The 21,767-nt window shown below is 43.8% G+C and overlaps 1 protein-coding gene across 1 annotated transcript in view; it reads left to right on the top strand.

The window, feature by feature from the left end:
• The window catches only part of SNTG2 (syntrophin gamma 2), a 475,088-nt gene extending 453,999 nt beyond the window's left edge, over positions 1 to 21,089 (top strand). The window contains exon 17 of the mRNA XM_045008823.1: positions 20,958 to 21,089. Coding sequence (XP_044864758.1) covers positions 20,958 to 21,089 — 132 coding nt within the window. The remainder of the gene's footprint in view (positions 1 to 20,957) is intronic.
• Positions 21,090 to 21,767: the final 678 nt, after the last annotated feature.

Raw genomic sequence — 21,767 nt, 5'->3', positions numbered from 1 at the left:
CTGCCTTCTTGAAATACATTGATGGACGTACTTTTACTTTATTCCATGCATTGAATGCCCACAGATATCAATGAGGATTCAACACTGACAGTACATTTGATAACTCTTTTCATAGCTAAAACATTGGTGAGAGCAGTCTGAAATCTTGTGTATAATCTTCTTAAATTACTCCCATTCTGACTAGTTATTTATCTTGATACAGTAAGTGCACTTAGATTAGGTAAGAGTAAGCCCATAGTATAAAATGAGAAGGTTTGTAAGGAATTTGCTCTTTTCAAAGGTCCATATGTTTCATTTGGTCTGTGTGTAGAATGCTAATTAATGTCACTGAGGGCTGAAAGTCAATCAGAGTTTTTCCATTGATTTCACTGGAGTTTGGATCAAATCCTAAAATCCTTTAAGACAGTTTTTGTATGTTATGTGATGTAGCTTGCAAACATTATAATTCAAGTTTAAAGTTTTCGTTTGGCCAGAGCTGGGAACTGTTATATGAAAGGCTATATTATAATACAGAAAAAAACATGACCATGCACTTCATTTTAGTTGGAGAAAAAAAAGAATAAACAAACAATAAAACATATCAACAACAATATTTCTTCTCTCTTGGTATTTTTATCTAGTTGAGATACTGATTAATAATTTACATCTACTGTACATAAAATGTGCATTTAGAAAACTTATTTCCATATATGCTCCATATCTGTCAGGCAAGACAGAAAAAATACTGTGTGGCTTCTGATATAAAAAAAATCAGAATAAGCATTATGTTTACTTTCTCAAAGGATTTTAACTAACATTTTACACTTCAGTTTTCTTTCACAATGAGATCTATTTTTGCATATGAAACCTGAATTAATATTTTAGCAGCTAGTTGTCATTTACCACCAATTACAACAAAGTGAACACTTCAGTTAAGTTCCCAAATAGTCTTTGTTCTTTCAGGGTAATTTCTGAATTAATATTTCTTAATCTATTAATTAGCCACATGTGAAAGCGGGATCCTAAAGAGTCTTGCCTCTTCCTTTTTAAAAATAACTTGAATATTTTTAACCTGCTATAATTATTTTTTTTTAAAAACAGCACAGTCAGCCCATCAGCAGTTACATTGCTATATTGGCTGTACCTAGGTATGTTCATAACTTTACTGCTTTTACTATAGGACAGAAGAGATGTTTGTCTTGGGCCTTGTCTACACTACAAGACTATTTCGAATCAACTTAGTTCGAATTTGTGGATTCGACCTTATGAAGTCGAATTTGTGTATCCATACTAAATACACTAATTCGAATTTCTGAGTCCACATTCACGGGGCCAGCGTCGACTTTGGAAGCGGTGCACTGTGGGAAGCTATCCCACAGTTCCCGCACTCCCCGCTGCCCATTGGAATGCTGGGTAGAGCTCGCAATGCCTGCTGGGGGAAAAATGTGTCGAGGGTGGTTTTGGGTAACTGTCATCATTCAACCGTCACTCACAAACGCCCTCCCTCCCTGAAAGCGCCGGCGGGAAATCTGTTCGCGCACTTTTCTGGTCGGTTACAGCGCGGACGCCACAGCACTGCGAGCATGGAGCCCGCTGCGATCATCGCTGCACTTATGGCCGTTGTCAACTCCTCGCACCTTATCGTCCACCTGTGCAACAGTCAGCTACTGAGAAATCGAGCGAGGAGGCTCCGGCAGCGCGGTGAGGAGAGTGGCGCAGACCTCTCAGAAAGCAGGGTACGCCGGGCAGTGGAAATCATGGTGGCAATGGGTCAAGTTCATGGTGTGGAACGGCGATTCTGGGCCCGGGAAACAAGCACGGACTGGTGGGACCGCATAGTGCTGCAGGTCTGGGATGACACAGAGTGGCTGCGAAACTTCAGGATGCGTAAGGGCACTTTCCTTGAACTCTGTGACTTGCTGGCCCCAGCCCAGAAGCGCCAGGACACCATGCGAGCAGCCCTGAGTGTGCAGAAGCGAGTGGCCATAGCCCTCTGGAAACTTGCCACGCCAGACAGCTACCGGTCAGTAGCGAACCACTTTGGCGTGGGCAAATCTACCGTGGGGGTTGCTGTGATGCAAGTAGCCCACGCAATCGTTGAGCAACTGCTCTCAAAGGTAGTGAACCTGGGAAACGTTCAGGTCATCATAGACGGCTTCGCCGCGATGGGATTCCCAAACTGCGGTGGGGCTATAGATGGGACTCACATCCCTATCCTGGCACCGGCCCACCAGGCCAGCGAGTACATTAACCGAAAGGGCTACTTTTCCATGGTGCTGCAAGGACTAGTGGACCATAGGGGAGGTTTTTACCAACATCAACGTCGGGTGGGCGGGCAAGGTTCATGACGCGCGTGTGTTCAGGAGCTCTGGTCTCTTTAGACTCCTCCAGGCAGGTACTTTCTTCCCGGACCACAAAATAACGGTTGGGGATGTGCAGATGCCTACAGTGATCCTCGGGGACCCAGCCTACCCGCTAATGCCCTGGCTCATGAAGCCCTATACAGGCGCCCTGGACAGTGAGAAGGAACTCTTCAACTACCGGCTAAGCAAGTGCAGAATGGTGGTGGAGTGTGCTTTCGGACGTCTCAAGGGGAGATGGCGGAGCTTACTCACTCGCTCGGACATCAGCGAAAAGAATATCCCCGTAGTTATTGCTGCTTGCTGTGTGCTGCACAATCTGTGTGAGAGCAAGGGCGAGGCCTTTTTGTCCGGATGGGAGGTTGAGGCAAATCGCCTGGCTGCAGTTTACGCTCAGCCAGACACCCGTGCCGAGAGAATATCCCAGCGGGAAGCGCTCTGTATCCGGGAGGCTTTGAAAGCAAGTTTCCTCGGAGATCAGGGTAACCTATGACTCTCCACTTGCTTTCAAGAGAAACTGACCCTGGGCCTGTGTCAGTTTGTGTCGATTTGGATCTGCGGCTACATGCCTTGTTCTCCAAGTTTCCCCACTTCCAAAGCACGTTTTTAAGCAAAGTAATTGTTACACTCATTATTAATAAATCTTTCTTTTACTTTGCATTTCTGTTCTGGTGTTGAGACATGGACGCATACTGTGCTGGGCACGGTGTGCACTGACGTACAGACCGCTTCCTCCATAGAGGACTGACATCCTCCTGCTCCTACATAGGTCTCTGGGGTGGGGGACGGATGACAGTGGTTCTGCATGAAGGGGAGGGTTTGCAGGAAGGGCGAGTGGTGCCTTCTTTGCATAGGGGTTTGGATGACGGCAGTGGGCTGCGGGTTTCTGCGTGGGAAGGGGTGATGGGTGTGGGAGAAGGGTGACTATCTGTCCGTGGATGAGGGCTCTTGTTGGGGCTCAGGGCAGCGGATAGGCTCGTGGATCCGTTGCAAGTGCATCGTAAGGGCAGCCTGCCTTCACAGTAATGGCGTGACAGGCGCTAGGACCCTGGACAATTATACACATTACGAAATGAACAGGGGCAGCATACACAACACAGAATGACCCTGGTGCCTACTGACTGCAGTGTGTGTGTGCCCCGCAGTTGATCCTTTCCCCAAGTCTGTACCCTGGTACTGTAGGCTATACCGTGCAAGTATGAAACCCCTGTCCACCCCATACACCGAAAAATGCTCTGACAGGAAAGACATGACGGAAACAGTGATTAACAGCAAACAGCTTTTATTAATCTAATAAACAGTGGGGGGATGAACCTTGGATTTGGGACTGGCTGAGCCTATAAGGGAAGCACTTCTACAAATTTCTAACGTGAGAAGTGCGGGGTACACGGCCGCTCTGCTCTGGTTCAGTGACAGTTCTCACGTCCTCTACCACCCCTCCGTCTTGTACTTTTGGGTGAGGGGGGGCCAGGACTTCTTGGCTGGTGAGGGCGATTGCAGAGACACTGCAGGGGGGCCCTGTCCTCCAGCCTGTGGTCCTGCAGGACATCAACAAGGCGACGAAGCGTGTCCGTTTGTTCCTTCATGAGACCAAGTAGCGTTTGGGTGGTCTGCTGGTCTTCCTGCCGCCACCTATCCTCACGTTCCATGAGTGTGCGATGCTGCTCACATAGGGTCTCCCTCCAGTGTTTCTGCTCTGCAGCCTCTGCTCGGGAGCAGACCATCAGTTCAGCGAACATGTCGTCCCTAGTCTTCTTCTTTCGCCGTCTAATCATTGCCAGTCTCTGCGAGGGGGATGCCGGGGCAGTCCGGGAAGGACCCGAAGCTGTGTGATGGGGAAAGTTAGTGATTTCCTTGTACAGATACATTTTCGCGAACAGTGAACACCGTCTAGTCAATTTCCATGAAGAAGACCGTACCGGACAACAAGTGTCACGTGGTCTCCAGAGAAGCACAACATTTTGGCCTACGCTCTGATTGGCTGCGCCATTGCACAGGAGAGCGGAGAAGTCGGGAGAGAGAGCAGAATCCCTCTAGCAGAGAGTCCTGGTAAGCCTTACAGTACATTATGCTTATCAGTTAACGGATAGCTGTGCCGTCGTGCTAACGGCAATCTGGAAATCAGATACTATGACCCTTTTGCAGCCACTCCCGACACTGCAGGGGAAAGATCAATGTATGCTTTTCCTGTGTGGCCTACAGCACGTGGCTGCTAAGCGCGGGGCTTTGTTATGCAAAGTATAAGTAAACCATTAAGAACAGTAACTATTCGCTAATTGCCCTAATTAGATGCAGCACTTCAGTAACGAGATTACCCTGAGGCGTGTCTCTCGAGTGCAGAAAGAAAGGATGTTAAGGGAAGCACTTCACCGACCGGGACCCTACGCGGCCATGCTGGTAGAGGCGATGGTTCCCCTGTATCTGAGGATGTCGTGGCGTGGAAGAGTGAGCTTCACCGGAGGACCAAATAGGGCACCTCTTCCTCGAAACCTCCTGCGGAGGGTATTTGAGGAACTGTTTGAAGCATTTGTGGAATTGTCCATGGAGGACTATTGTTCCATCCCAATCTGTGTAGACCTACTGTTCGTTTAGTTTCCCTTTAAAAACTTTTAGATATAGTATTTATAGATAGAATTTATATTTTTGGTATACATGTTTTCGAGCAAATAAATATTTTCTTGTTTATACGACTTACCGCCTGATCCTTCCCCTGACTCTGAGTCCGGGTTCACGGCCGGTGAGGGTTGGTAGGGGATCTCTGTGAGGGTGAGGAACAGATCCTGGCTGTCAGGGAAAGCGGCATTGTGTTCGCTGTCGCCTGCGCCTTCCTCCACGGACCCTTCGTCGTCTTGCCCATCGGCGAACATCGAGTAGGAACTGTCCTGGCTCACTATGCCATCCACTGAGTCCACGGTCAGTGGTGGGACAGTGGTGGCAGACCCACCGAGAATGGCATGCAGTGCCTCGTAGAAGCGGCATGTCTGGGGCTGTGCTCCGGAGCGTCCGTTTGCCGCTCTGACTTTTTGATAGCCTTGCCTCAGGTCCTTGACTTTCACGCGGCACTGCATCGCATCCCGGCTGTATCCTTTCTGTGTCATGGCTTGGGAGACCTTCTCGAAGGTCTTTGCATTACGCTTGTTGGAGCGCAGCTCCGACAGCACAGACTCCTCGCCCCACACAGCGATCAGATCCTGGACTTCCCGGTCTGTCCATGCTGGGGATCTCTTTCTATTCTTGCATTGGGCTGACTCCTCTGCTGGAGAGCTCTGCATCGTTGCAGGTGCTGCGGAGCTCGCCCCGATGTCCAGCCAGGACGTCAGATTCAAAGTGCCCAGACAGGAAAATGAATTCAAATTTTCCCGGGTCATTTCCTGTGTGGCTGGTCAGAGAATCCAAGCTCCGACTGCTGTCCAGAGCGTCAACAGAGTGGTGCACTGTGGGATAGCTCCCGGAGCTACTAAGTTCGATTTGCATCCACACCTAGCCTAATTCGAGCTAGCAAGTGCGAATTTAGCGTTACTCCACCTGTCGGGGTGGAGTACCAAATTCGAACTAAGGAGCCCCCTAGTTCGAATTAAATGGCTTCCTGGTGTGGACGGTTGAGCGATTAGTTCGAATTAACGCTGCTAAATTCGATTTAAGATCCTAGTGTAGACCAGGCCTCGGAAATGTTACCTTTTCCTTGCTAATAGCATAGTAGTCCCTGATCTTGAAAGGGGCTGTGCGTCTGTAATTCACATTAAACCCTTCGGAGTTGTGGCTGCTCAGCACTTCCCAGCATGAGGAATTTTGTAACGGGTGCACTGTATAAAAAGTTTGGTCCGGTTCAGATTAGAAACCTTATTGTGGCTACTATTCCCATTAATATAAGAAGTAGTAATAAACAGTCTACAGAATTGGAGGTGGTGGTGGTGGTGGAGGCAATTTGAGCTGCTCTTGGTATTAAAAGCTACAGAGGAGGTAAATCTGGGTGGGGCTTTAGCCCCACCCACAGTGGGTTGCCAGGCTGCACTGGCATGAACATAGGCTACACCTGTTTCATATGTATAGCAAGGGATGCCTCTCAGCATGCTCCCCCTAGTGCCCAGGAGATATTCATGTCCTATAGAGGTATACTGCCTCCGGACACTATTGCTGAAGCTATGCACCTCTTCCTTCTCCCAATCATAATACAATCTTTTAAGAAGTACAAATGAGTCCTGAACAACTGATTCTCTAGAGGCCAGATTTTCAAGTGATCACCACCCACAACTGGGTCTAGATTTTTCAAAATAACTCCCAATTAGCCACCTAAATAAGGGCCAGACTTTTTAAAAGTGCTCAGCACCCTACAGAACCCAATATGCTGAGCTCTTATAAACAGCTGTCCCTTCATTCTCCTGCCTAAATGGGAGCTGAGCTCTCTTGTAAATCTGGACCTCATTGTGGGTACGGAGATCTTTTAAAAGTCTGGTTCTATGTGATTATGTGAAGCATATCCAGACCTCTTTGTTTTAGAAATCAGACTGGAATCTTACTGAAATAGATTTATTTGAGAGATATCCCGTGCTGCTTTGTGTCAATGAAGTTGGAATTACCATAAAGACCAGCTGTTCCCAAGGTAATTCCTTTCTTGCTGGAACCAAACTGTGCAGATGCACTTCTGCTAGTTGGGAAACAAGTCAAATGTAGAGTTTAAATAATGTTAAGGGTTTTTTAATTTTATTTTTTTACTAAAACATATACAGATATCAACATGTAGCTGAATTATCCTCATGATTGACTCATCCTGCCAGGCCTAAAGATTAAAGAAGTTCTGAATAGTGAGAATACTAATATACTGCATGGTCATCAATGCTGCACAGTAACATAAATGCAAATAATGATATGAGTTAAGAACAAGGTTTCAGCTTTAACTCTGAATTTGCTGGCATTTGTGGGTTTGTTAAACATACTTATTTGTGCCTTAATGACATTTATGCTAACATCACAGGAGAGGAACCCAGACAGGATAAAACAAAAATCCATTCCTTTACTACAATACTGGTAGTTTTTATAAATTACCCATTTGATATAGGCTCTTGATTTAAAGGCAGGGACACTGTGTATCACTGAATCTCCCAGACTATAGATCTCAGGATCACACTCTATATAAGGTTATTAAGTCATTGATGAATTGTAACTTCTGTGATTGCTGGCTCTTTGGAGAAAGATAAGCAGCTACGTTTCAATATAAATAGTATATTAAACCCATAAAAACATATTTAAAATATTATTTATAGATAGGAGCCTGGTCTAGTAAAGCACTTTAACATTTGCTTAGCTTTAGAAACCTAAGTAGCTTGCTGCTGATCATCTGTGAAAGCACATCTTCAGAACTTGGGTGTCCTTTTGTTACTTCTATCGTAGGTTACTATTATTCATTGCCACCTCATCAGACCCCAAGTTTGAAGTCGAATCCTAGTGAGAAAATCAGAAAGGAGCAGAAACTCTGGCAAGTCAAGGGCAAACATAGGATAAGACAGGCCAAGAAAGAATCCGAAGAAGAACTAGCTAAGGACACCATTTTTTGTAAAGTACATCAGAAGCAGGAAACCTTCCAAATAGTCCGTGAGGCCACTGGATGATCGAGATACTAAAGGAGCACTTAAGAATGAGAAGGCCATTGTGGAGAAGCTAAATTAATTTGTTCTGTTGGTCTTCACTACAGAGGAGATGGGGACATCTCCACACCTGAGCCATTCTTTTCAGGTGACAAATCTAAGGAACTGTCCCAGATTGAGGTGTCAGCAGAGGAGGTTTTGGAACAAATTGATAAATTAAAGAGTAATAAGTCACCAAGCCCAGATAGTATTCACCCAAGAATACTGAAGAACTCAAATATGAAATTGTGGAACTATTAACTGTGTTATATAACATATTGCCTAACTCAGCCTCTGTACCAGATGACTGGAGAGTAGCTAATGTAACACCTATTTTAAAAAAAGGCTCCCCAGGCAACCCTGGCAACTACAGGTTGGTAAGCCTAACTTCAGTACCATGCAAATTAGTTGAAACTATACTAAAGAATGAAATTATCAGACACTAAGGAAAATGCAATATTTTGAGGAAGATGCAATATGGCATTTGTAGATTTCTATGAGGGAGTCCACAGGCATGTGGATAGGGGTGATACAGCTGATACAGAATATTTAGACTTTCAGAAAGCCTTTGACAAGGTCCCTCACCAAAGGCTCTTAAGTGAAGTGAGCAGCTATGGGATAAGAGGGAAGGTCTTCTTAAGAATCAATAACTGGTTAAAAGATGGAAACAAAGGGTTAAATGATCAGTTTTCACCATGGAGAGAGGTAAGTAGCGGGGTCCTCCAAGGATCTGTATTGGGACCTGTGCTGTTCAATATATTCATAAATGATCTGGAAAAGGGGTGAGTAGTGAGGTGGCAAAATTTGCAGATAATACAAAATTATTAAAGATTGTTAAATCCAAAGCTGACAGCGAAGAGTTTCAAAGGGATCTCACTAAACCGGGTGGCTGGACCACAAAATGCAGATGAAATTCAGTGTTGAATTTCAGTACTGCACATTGGAAAATATAATCCCACCTATACATACAAAATAATGCGATCTAAATTAGTTGTTAATACTCAATAAAGAGATCTTAGAATCATCATGGATAGTTCTCTGAAAACATCTGCCCAATGTGCAGTGACAGTCAAAAAAAGCTAACAATGTAGTAACCATTAGGAAAAGGATAGATAATAAAACAGAAAATATAATGCCACTGCATAAATCCATGATAGGCCCTCACTTTGAATACTGCATGCAGTTTTGGTCACTTCAGCTCAAAAAAGATGTCTTAGAATTGGAAAAGGAGCAGAGAAGGGCAATGATAAGGGTATTGAACAGAGATGAAAAAGACTGGGACTGATCAACTTAGAAAAGAGGTGATTAAGGAGGGAAATGATGGAGGTCTATAAAATTGTGGATGCTATGAAGAAAGTGAAGAGTGAAGTGTTATTTATCCTTTTACATCACACAAACACCAGGGGTCACTTGATTAAAGTAATTAACAGCAGGTTTAAAATGAACAAAAGGAAGTACATCTTCACACACTGCTCAGTGAACCTGTAGAACTTGTACACATGGGATGTTGTGAAGGCCCAAAGTTAACTGGGTTAAAAAAAGAATTCAATAAATTCATGGAGGATAGGTCCATCAATGGCTGTTAGCCAAGATGGTCAGGGAAGCAACCCCATGATGTGAGTGTCCCTAAACCTCCAACTGCCGGAAGTTGGGACTGGATGACAGGGGATGGAGCACTCAAAATCGTAACGTTCTGTTCATTCCCTGAAGCACTAGGATTTGGCCACTGTCAGAGACAGGATATCAAGCTAAATGGACCATTGGTCTGACCCAGTATGGTCATTCTAATGTAAAATGGCCTTTTCCTTTCAATAAAGATAAATCTGTGTATGGGGGAAAAAATAACTGAGACAGGAAAGCATTCATGCCTGATGTTATAGAAAGCCTGCTTGTGACCAACTAATTAGGAAATTATACTAGAACATTTTGGTCATGAAAATACAAATGCTGAAATGCTGAAAGGTCACTGAATCACTGAGTTATCTGTAGAGTATCCCTTCCCTCCCCACCCCCATGTTACTTTCTTTGTCACCTTTTGTGCATGGTCAGCTCTCCCCATCATTGTCACAAGCCCACTGTGAGTTCTGCCAATTTCCTGAAAAGGAGAGTGGCAAGTCGGCTTTTATTCTTCAAACTAGGCAAAAATCTGAGCTGTAATATATGAGGCAGAACAGAGTGCAGGACAGCCTTTTCCTCTGAGCACTGTAGAGTAAGTATCTCCCACATTTAGGTCTAGCTGGAGTCAGGTAGGGAGTATTTCTCTGTTGGGATTCCCTTCAAGACCTCTTTCCACTTGGCTTGATCTATTTACTTATCTTACTTAGCACAAACACTCTGTTTTCAGCCTAATGATACATTTACCTCCCCAATCCTATCTTCTAAAGAATAAGTTCTCTTCCCCGCCCCCATGTGCTTAATTATGCATGTCAGGACAGACCTACCTATATTCCCCCAGTTTTCCTCTTTGTTTCCTCAAGGACTCTTGCTACCTTTGCTATTGTTTCATTTCCCATTAGCTTCCCCCAACAGCCTCTTTTGATTTTATTCTATGCATTCTGGCAGAAGAATGTCACACAGGTAAACTGAGATGCATATGATATTTATAAAAGAATAATGAACTTAGCTCTCTCATTCTCCACAATTATCCTTTAATTTTTATAGTTCAAGGTAAGCTATACCAATGATCCCTCTTGCTGTTTCTCCTTGGACACCCCCTCTTTTAGACTGGATCTCCATAGTACAGCACCTCTGTTCATCAACACTGTCTCCTCATCAGGGCCAGATGGGTTTTGGCCTCTGTGATGGGATCTCCCTCTGAGTGCTGTGACCACTATGAAAATGCAGTGACAGAGAACAGGTTGTTCAAAGCAAAGTATTACTTAGTTGTCAGCAGGAATACAAGAGAGAGGAAAAGGGTTAAACCAACAAAATGCCTGTATACACATTATCTGACCTAAACCTTAGCTTTTCCTTGGAAGTTTAGGTACGTCCCAGTAGTCCCAGACACCCCTAGTATTGGAGCTGGAGGAGACCGATTGCATCCCTTGCAGCCTGTGTCTCTATCTCAGTCTGACCCTCATGCAGTGTCTATCCTTTGAGTTCACAGGAAGTCTTTTACCCATTTCAAAGTTCCTTTGTCAGTCGTAGAACCTCTGAACCTGCTCAATCTGGTTTATGCATCTCATCAGAGAGATCTGAAATAGACTTTCAGCGGTGGATTCATTTTATCATCTATTAAATAGTGGCAATTCAGTTAGTCTGTCTTCCTGGAAAGGAGTAAATCTCCTGGGCTAAGGCCACGTATACACTAAAAACTCATTTGATTTAAGTTATGTTGGCATAAAGCTGCTGCAGTTAGAATATTGCTGTGTGCATGCATACTGAACTCCTCGCATTGGCATTGCGCGTACTCACCAGGAGTGCTTGTGTCAATGCACAGTGCCATGTACCCTGGATAGGTATCTCAGTGTGCAACTTGCCATCATCCAGCGTACTCTTTTTTGGGAAATGTATGTAATGTGTGATGGGGCAGAAATAAGTCGTTCATGGGTGACTGGGAGCAAGGGGTCAAATGCCCATCATGAAACTTTCTTCCTCCCATAATACATCTCCCATAATTTTTGTGCCTTTTTAAAAAATCCCACAAAACTGCACAGCACTTCTCACTACCTGCTGTCTCTGACAGAAGCAAGGATCCCATGCAGCTCTGTACTATTATCATGAGTGTTGCAAAAACAGGATGAATGATCCTTGGGTATTTGCACAGCCACCGGAAGAACCACAGCAGTGGGAGACATGACGATTTCATGGAGGACAGGTTGCTATGGGACACGGTGAAAACCAATTCAAGGTTGTTGTTGGTATTTATGGAGTAGCTGCAGATGGTGGAACACCATTTCTGGGTCCGAGAAACAAGGACTGGCTGATGGGATTGCCTCATAATGCAGTTTGGGGACAACAAGCAGTGGCTGCAGAACTTTCGGGCATGAAAGACCATATTCCTGGATCTGTGTGCCAAGTTCACCGCAGCCCTCCAGCTCAGGGACACCAGAATGAGAGCTGCACTGAATGTGGAGAAGCACATTACAGAAGCTTGCAATGCCAGAATGTTACCATTGAGTGGGAAATCATTTTGGAGTTGTAAAATCCACGGTAAACATGCAAGTATGCAGAGTCATTAATTGTCTCCTACTACACAGGACTGTGATTCTTGTAATGTGGAGAACATAGTGGAGCATGTTCAGAGTGGGATTATTGAACTGCGATGGGGCAATGGCACACCTAGCCCTATTTTGGCACCAGACCACCTTGCCACAGCACACATCAACATCTATGTAATGCAAGTGTTGGTGGATCACCGAGGATGCTTCACCAACATCAGTGTGGGCTGGTCAGGGAAGTTGCATGATGCTTGCATCTTAAAGAACATGGGACAGTTCAGAAAGCAGCAAGCAGGGACATTTTTTGTTCACATGCCAATAGTGATCCTGCGTCACCCAGGCTACCCCTTGCTCCCCTGCCTCATGAAGCCGTACACCAGCCACCTTCACAACACTAGGGAAACATCCAACTACAGGCTCAGCAGGTGCAGAATGATGGTTTCACATGCTTTTGGTAGTTTAAAGGGACGCTGGCATTGTTTACTCACAGGATTGGATCTCAGGGAGAACTATCCCAATGGTTTCAGCTGTCTGTGGTATTCGGCATAATGTGTATGAGGCAAAGAGAAAAAAGTTGCCACTGGGGCGAAGCAGGTGGGTGGAACAGCTGTCTGCTGAGTTCAAACAGCCAGACAGTAAGGCTATTAGAAGAACTCAACACAGAGCTATGTGGCTGAGAGAGGCCTTGAAATAACCCCTTAACCGTCAGACACTGGTCTGGTGGACTGTGCTCTATCTGATCCTGAAGTTTTGGGGGCTGTTAGGAATTGTGTGATGCTTGGTGTACATTTATGAATATAACTCTGTCTGTTAATACACCTATTAATTTTGTGGTTCTTGTTGTACATTTGTAATTATTATGCCATCTATGTCACTGATCCTGTGAGTTCTGTCACCCTGTACAATAAGAAGTAGTAAGTGCTTTCAGTTGCACTAAGCATTCTGCAGCATATGTTGTGAAGCAATAAAGATGAATTATTTACCAAAACTAGATTTTTATGGCATACCAAAGTCAGCGTAAAAAACAATGTGCAATTAATTAAAAAACATACAATGAAAACTTCTGAAACAAATTAATGGAATAGAACTTAACAAGGGGAAAGAACTTTCATGTCCATTTCAGTTCCTTTTGGCTATGCATACAGCAAGCCTGGTTTTGTCTGGTCAGTGTATGTGAAGCTTTGATCATCCTTACTGTCCCCCAGGGCAAAGTGGTAGGGTTATGGATGCAGCCCCTGAAGTCATATGGAATGTTGGGGGGTGTAGAGAAATGCTAAAATTGACTGCAAAGGGAGACAAGCCCATGACTGTTGAACATGTAGGTCAACTAGAATCTGCAATATCTGTGTTTGCTGCTGGAGAAGCCCAATTATGTCCTGATGCATCTCTCTTTCCTTTTCCTGCTGGGCCTCCTATCTGATCTTTCCTTCTCCATACTGTCTGAAATATTCACCTTTCTGGCTCTCTGTTCACAGTCCAATGAAGCACTGGCTTTCAGAATCTCACTGAACATATCCTCACATCTGCTCATCTTTCTCCTCCTTATCATGGACAGGTGTTCCGCGGGTGTGGAGGGGATGGCCCATCAGGGCTGCAACAGCAACAGCTACAGATAAAACACACAGAGGTATCATTGTCTGTATAATCACCATTGAAAGTGAAAGTTAAGTTTCAGAACTCCCTTCCCTTGCTCCCGGAAAGTTTGAAACAAGACATGTTTATTGACATTTCAGTCTTGGAGAGTGCCTGTGCACAGCACTACTCTCCAGTCCCAGTCATGGTGAGTATAGTCCAGCAGGGGTGAGGGGAATGAGGAGAGAATTGTTTGGTTGCATGAAACAACAAAATTTTGTCCCCCTAAAGTCCATGGGTATGAGTGCAGGGCAACGTCACTGAGCACTGGAACTATTTTTCACAGGCACTGATGATTTTAGCTGGCATCTCACTTCTGAGGGTAACAAAGGAATAGAGAAGACAGCTGCTACTGATCTCTCAGATCTGCCTGGGCCCACCTGCAGCTAGCCTGTTCACTGCAATGGTGCCTGCTGAAGTCATCGTGGACTGGTGTGGGAAAGTGTACTACCATGGAAGAAGGCTGCCATCCCTAGAAATCTTCAGGAGAGGACTGCAGAGTACCTCCATGAAAGTTTAATTGAGATCTCTCAGGAGGATTCAAACACTGTACTTCAATGGTGGCTCAATGCTGTTTGGGAAGGTGGTGTTACTGTGTTGCCATAATGGGGCTTATGTCCATGGGAGATAAATTTAAGTATAGACCCATGCACAAATGGGGCACTTACGTCAGCCTACCTTTGTAGTGTAGACAAGGCCTAAGTTAACTCATGTTAACCACATAGCAGACATGTTATAGTAATCATATAGACAGAGATATATATTTATAAAAATAATACAGCTATCTCCCCCATTCTATAAACAAATGTGCTTTGCTGTATATACATTACTATTACAGAGTGTCAGAGGTCTCTTTATCTTTGGCTGCCAAGGAAATCAAGCTAAATATCTCAGGGTATGTCTACACTATGGGATTATTCCTATTTTACATAAACCGGTTTTGTAAAACAGATTGTATAAAGTCGAGTGCACGCAGCCACACTAAGCACATTAATTCGGCGGTGTGCATCCATGTACCGAGGCTAGCGTCGATTTCCAGAGCGTTGCACTGTGGGTAGCTATCCCGTAGCTATCCCATAGTTCCCGCAGTCTCCCCCGCCCATTGGAATTCTGGGTTGAGATCTCAATGCAAAAACAGTGTTGTGGGTGATTCTGGGTAAATGTCGTCACTCAATCCTTCCTCCGTGAAAGCAAGGGCAGACAATCATTTCGCGCCCTTTTTCCCTGGATTGCACCGACAGATGCCATAGCATGGCAACCATGGAGCCCATTTTGCCTTGTCACTGTCACTGTATCTGTACTGTATGCTGCTGGCAGATGCGGTACTGCAGTGCTACACAGCAGCATTCATTTGCCTTTGCAAGGTAGCAGAGACAGTTACCATCCCTATTGCACCGTCTGCCATTGTAAATTGGCGATGAGATGACGGTTATCAGTCATTTTGTACCATCTGCTGCTGTCATGGGTGCTCCTGGCTGGCCTTGCTGAGGTCGGCCGGGGGCGCATGGACAAAAATGGGAATGACTCCCCGGGTCATTCCCTTCTTTATGTTTTGTCTAAAAATAGAGTCAGTCCTGCCTAGAATATGGGGCAAGTGTACTAGAGAACCAGAGAGCACAGCCGCTCCGTGTCAGAGCCCCAGAGATCCCGCAGAAATGATAAGCTGCATGCCATTCTAGGGGGTGCCCCTGCAACAACCCCACCCATTGCTTCCCTCCTCCCCCAACCCTCCTGGGCTACCGTGGGAGTGTCCCCCCATTTGTGTGATGAAGTAATAAAGAATGCAGGAATAAGAAACACTGACTTTTTAGTGAGATAAAATGAGGGGGAGGAAGCCTCCAGCTGCTATGATAGAACAGATTTGTCTCCCCATACAGCGATCAGATGCAGTATCTCCCATACGGTTTATGCTGGAGCTCTTTTTGGATTTGGGACTGCATCGCCACCCGTGCTGATCAGAGCTCCACGCTGGGTAAACAGGAAATGAAATTCAAAAGTTCGCGAGGCTTTTCCTGTCTACCTGGCCAGTGCATCCGAGTTCAGATGGCTTTCCAGAGCGGTCACAATGGTGCACTGTGGGATACCGCCCGGAGGCCAATACCGTCGATTTGCAGCCACACTAACCCTAATCCGACATGGCAATACCGATTTCAGCGCTACTCCCCTCGTCGGGGAGGAGTACTGAAATCGGTTTAAAGAGCCCTTTATATCAATATAAAGGGCTTCGTTGTGTGGACAGGTGCAGGGTTAAATCGGTTTAACGATGCTAAATTCGGTTTAAATGCGTAGTGTAGACCAGGCCTCCAGCTAAAAAGTCAATAAAATGGAGCTGCTGAAAAGAAACAAAAAGTCTTAGCTATCTGATCAAAGTTGTTAATTACAAGAGAATTAGAAATACAATAGTTACAGCAAATGGAAAAATCAAACATTATAAGGACAATGAAATGTACAGAGAAAAAACCTGATCCCTCTGCATCTAGAAAATAACACTATGCTGGGAAATATTCCCTTCAAATTCCAATAGTCTTTCATTCTAGTACTTTGTATCTAAAAATAGATGAGATGTAAACCAAGGTTCTGATAAACTGTGTCCATTTAAAATCCTGTATGAGTGTTAATCACGGTAGGATTAAGCCTGGTGTCTTAGTCAAATTCCAAGTATATTCTGCTTATCTTTTTGCAGTTTCAGCTGGATATGGGGTTCTTTGTTCAGTTTTGAGTATCTGTGTCATGTTGCTCTGCTTCCAGAGTTGGAGAAGTGGTCTTTATGTATAAAGTACTGTATGAACAGCATTGGGATGCTTAAAGTCAAAAATTCTGTAAATGTATGATCATTATCTTTATCAATGAATTTAATATGAAAAATTATGTTCATTTTCAGAAAGCTCTACTTGGCAATCTTGGGCCTGATCCTGCAGCCCTTACTCATGTGAGTAATCCTCACTCACAAAATATTCCTTTTCAACAGGACACTATATGAGTAATCTTCACTCACATGAGTGTTTCCATTGACCTCAATAGGATTGCTTGGGTGAGTAAGGACTAATTGTGTGAATAAGGGTTGCAGAATTGAGTCCCTAAAGAGCTGGGAATTTAACAATTTTTTTCTTAGTTTATGAAAACTATAGAGAAATGTTCTGTCATACAGAGAAACAGCTCCTGCCAATAAATGTATGTTACATAAGAACATAAGAACGGCCTTACCGGGTCAGACCAAAGGTCCATCTAGCCCAGTATCTGTCTACCGACAGTGGCCAATGCCAGGTGCCCCAGAGGGAGTGAACCTAACAGGCAATGATCAAGTGATCTCTCTCTTGCCATCCATCTCCATCCTCTGACGAACAGAGGCTAGGGACACCGTTTTTACCCATCCTAGCTAATAGCCATTTATGGACTTAGCCACCATGAATGTATCCAGTCCCCTTTTAAACATTGTTATAGTCCTAGCCTTCACAACCTGCTCAGGTAAGGAGTTCAACAAGTTGACTGTGTGCTGCGTGAAGAAGAACTTCCTTTTATATGTTTTAAACCTGCTGCCTATTAATTTCATTTGGTGACCCCTAGTTCTTGTATTATGGGAATAAGTAAATAACTTTTCCTTATCCACTTTCTCCACATCACTCATGATTTTATATACCTCTATCATGTCCCCCCTTAGTCTTCTCTTTTCCAAGCTGAAGAGTCCTAGCCTCTTTAATCTTTCCTCATATGGGACCCTCTCTAACCCCCTAATCATTTTAGTTGCCCTTTTCTGAACCTTTTCTAGTGCTAGAATATCTTTTTTGAGGTGAGGAGACCACATCTGTACACAGTATTCGAGATGTGGGCGTACCATGGATTTATATAAGGGCAATAATATATTCTCAGTCTTATTCTCTATCCCCTTTTTAATGATTCCTAACATCCTGTTTGCTTTTTTGACCGTCTCTGCACACTGCGTGGACATCTTCAGAGAACTATCCACTGTCCCTGCTTGCAGGTATATGGGATCTTGGGGAGCAATTACCACACGGTTGGGGTGCCAATTAATTTCTTTATTAAAGGAAAAAGGAAGTGGTGGGAATTTAACAATGAAATACGATGGGATGGGGTGTATAGGGTGTTTACAATAGACAATGATGGTGGGGGTGGGGTTTCTTATTGAACAGTGTAGGGAGTTCTAACAGTGGGGTACAGTAAGTGGGGTTTAGCACAATGGGATACAGTACAGTTAATAAGCAACTCAACTTTATATAGGTACAGCTCTAGATACAGTGTGGAATGTAAAACATACCAAAAAGAGATGCAGAATAAAATGGTAGCTTCTATATAGAATGGTCAACAATCTTAGATAGAAAGTATTAAGTGGTTGGTGGCCTTATACACAATGTAACACAATTGGCAATGAGAATAGTTCAGAGGGTGATGCAGATGCAGGGGAAAAAGCAGCAAGGGGTTTGGGAAGTTCAGAGGGGGATACAGACACAGGGGAAAAAAGCAGCAAGGGGTTTGGGAAGTTATGACTTATTAAACTAAAGAAACAAAACCTATGGTGCATCTTATGCTATGGGAAAGTTACAGAGGGCAGAGTGGTATGTACCCAGAATACAGCCCCCAAGGAAGCCAAGGGAGGTGGCTGCAGCAGTGGATACAGCTGAAAACAGTGAGTCCAACGCAAAGCCCACAGGAGCAGAGCTTAGCAGCAGCACAAACTTACTTTTAGTGGCAGAGTGCCACGGAGTTTAAGAGAGATGTTTTAAGACACAGACCAAGGTTTAGCTTGAGTCTGTGTGCTGGGGAGACAGAGCCAGCAGCTAAAATAATAAAATAAAAGTATAGAAAGTTTCACAGAGGGATTCTTACCAGCCCCCAAGGCAGCAGCAGAGGCAGAAGCAGGCACAGCAGCAGCATCAGAGGATGCAGAGAGGACTCAATTCGTTCACAATAATCAGGAGATCTCCAGGCAAAATTCGTTGTTCGTGGGAGGGGACTTTAAAAACGGGGGTATGCTCAAAAATAAAACGAGAGCGGAGAAAGGACCCCCCAGAGCTCCTGGCTGATCAGACCAGGCAGCAATGCAGGAATCTTTCTTTCTGAAGTCTGTTCAGAAAATGTCTGGTTATAAAGGCAAACCCAGGCAGTTTCCCGCCAGTAACTCTGATTGGTTCCCCTTCTTACAGGCAGGGAAAAAACTGCAGGTAACCACAGAGGCAAGTCTGGGCAGAGTCCTGTGCAATAGGTGACTCAAAAGCACATGAGGTCTATGACTCATGCCCAGGATCTTAAAAAACACAATAGGTCTTGCAGCTCTGGACATTGCCTACCCTACACCAAGCCCAGGTTTAACAAGGTGATAACAGGACTAACCCTTTGAACAGGGCAGTGGTCACACTTAGCATGCAGCACAAGTGGCCATCCCTTTGAGAAGGGCAATGGCTCTTGTTAAACAACTTAAGGGGCCCTCCCTTTGAGAAGGGCAGAGGCCCCGGTAAACAACTTAACAGCCAGGGAGGGGCGGCCACAGAGGAGAACAAGAACAAAATGGAGTAAGGGGACAGCTTTAAGAAACAAAATGGAGCTGTAACAGACATCAACAATGACTCCAAGATCTTTTTCCTGACTCGTTGTAGCTAAATTAGCCCCCATCATGTTGTATGTATAGTTGGGGTTATTTTTTCCAATGTGCATTACTTTACATTTATCCACATTAAATTTCATTTGCCATTTTGTTGCCCAATCACTTAGTTTTGTGAGACCTTTTTGAACTTCTTCAGAATCTGCTTTGGTCTTAACTATCTTGTGTAGTTTAGTATCATCTGCAAACTTTGCCACCTCACTATTTACCCCTTTCTCCAGATCATTTATGAATAAATTGAATAGGATTGGTCCTAGGACTGACCCTTGGGGAACACCACTAGTTACCTCTCTCCATTCTAAGAATTTACCATTAATTCCTACCCTTTGTTCCCTGTCCTTTAACCAGTTCTCAATCCATGAAAGGACCTTCCCTTTTATCCCATGAAAGCTTAATTTACGTAAGAACCTTTGGTGAGGGACCTTGTCAAAGGCTTTCTGGAAATCTAAGTACACTATGTCCACCGGATCCCCCTTGTCCACGTGTTTGTTGACCCCTTCAAAGAACTCTAATAGATTAGTAAGACATGATTTCCCTTTACAGAAACCATGTTGACTATTGCTCAACAGTTTATGTTTTTCTATGTGTCTGACAATTTTATTCTTAACTATTGTTTATTTTTAACTATTTATTCTTAACTACAATGTTCTTCAATGGTGAAGTGTTCTAATAAGTAGTTTTTTCCAGAACGCAACCTGTAGTTTCAAATATACTATTTGAAGCAATTTGGTTTAGGAGAGATCATAAAATACTATTATGGCAAACGCAAATGTCCAGTGCTTTGAATTATAGCAGAGTAAAGGATATACTTTGTAACTAAGCATGCTTAGTAAATGTCCTGAATGTTTTCCGTTCAAAATGAAAAACATCCCAATGGTTTATTTGCCAAGTGGACACTTTATAGATTACTTTATAGATTCCTGTAAATTGACCTATTTTTAAGCTATATTCATCTACCAGAAAATCATCCCTTTACTGGCTGGTAGCGACTGGAGAAAGAAGTGATATAAGTGGCTCAAAAAGTAAGGTATGAGTTACTAAAAGTAGGAGGGAATTTATGAGAGAAGCAACTCTGACTTACTCACAGAGCCAGAGTTTATTGATTGTGTGTCTCATCACTTTTTTAAGCAAGCAGTATTAATATACATCTTCCCAAATTTTGTATGCCTATCAAACCACTCTAAAATAGAGTGTAATATTTAGGAATTACATAGGAAATATCAGGGGGAAATTTCCTTCAGTTTATGGTCACCTTTCCATAACAAATTCAGTCAGAGATACACGAATCCACTGTTGCTTTATAAATGCAAACTGAATAGTCTATTTCAGTTGTCATGCTGTGTAAAATGCAAAAAAAAAAAAAAAGCGTAGAGAATGAAAAGTAAATTGTCATAATTCAAGGGTTGTTAGTCAACCAGGTAAGACAATTGATCTTTTAAGATTATTATTTTTAACCTTACAGTTCCATTTGAAGTTCCAGATTTTCATGTAAATAACACTGTTATTTGCTAACCTATCTTTTTCTCACTTTACTTAAAATGATTGGATGCCTAATGATTCACCTCTATTTTGTCTTTTATTCCTCTTTCAGGAACTTGAATTTCAGGATCTGACAGCGGTTTTACACTGTATTCACTCCTTTATAGCAGCAAAGGTGGCATCACTTGATCCAGTATTTATAGACAGCCAGAGCATTGCAAGAAAATACATGTACAGTAACTGAAATCCAATTCTGTGTTGTGATTATTGCAAATAAATTATTTTCTTAAAGAAATTAGTTATTTCATGCACAATATTGCAATTCTGTGTGATTTTATAAGGAGCCTATAGTTGTGCTATCAATAAAAATGCTACTAGTTTTCATATTTTGTTCATCATTGTTAAATCTCATGAGTTAACAAACATTAATTCAAACTGAGTCAGTTTGTTTTCTTTAACATTAATCTAAATTCTGGAATGTAAATGTTCATAGCATAATATTTTTAATGTTATTTTGATTTTTTTTCTCAGAAGTTGCATTATGGTGTAAAAACAGGGACCAAGATTTGCCAGTTGTGTGCCTGAAGTTAGGCTCCTAACATTTGTCCTGGTCTTCAAATGTCCTGAGCAGGGGCTGCTCCAGACACCAGCATGCCAAGCACGTGCCTGGGGCAACAAGCCACGGGGGGAGCTCTGCCAGTCGCCACGAGGGCGGTAGGCAGGTTGCCTTCGGCGGCATAACTGCGGAGAGTCCATTGGTCCCGCGGCTTCGGCGGACCTCCCACAGGCAAGCCATCGAATCCGCGGGACCGGGGACCTCCCGCAGGCAAGCCGCCGAAGGCAGCTTGCCTGCTGTGCTTGGGGCGGCAAAATACCTAGAGCCGCCCCTGGTGCTGAGCACACAGAAACTTCTATAGACTTC

The sequence above is a fragment of the Mauremys mutica genome, chromosome 3 (assembly GCF_020497125.1).
Source record: "Mauremys mutica isolate MM-2020 ecotype Southern chromosome 3, ASM2049712v1, whole genome shotgun sequence".
In the NCBI taxonomy this organism is placed as follows: Eukaryota; Metazoa; Chordata; order Testudines; family Geoemydidae; genus Mauremys; species Mauremys mutica.
Note: the sequence above shows the minus strand (reverse complement) of the source record. Positions and strands in the feature narration are given on the sequence as shown.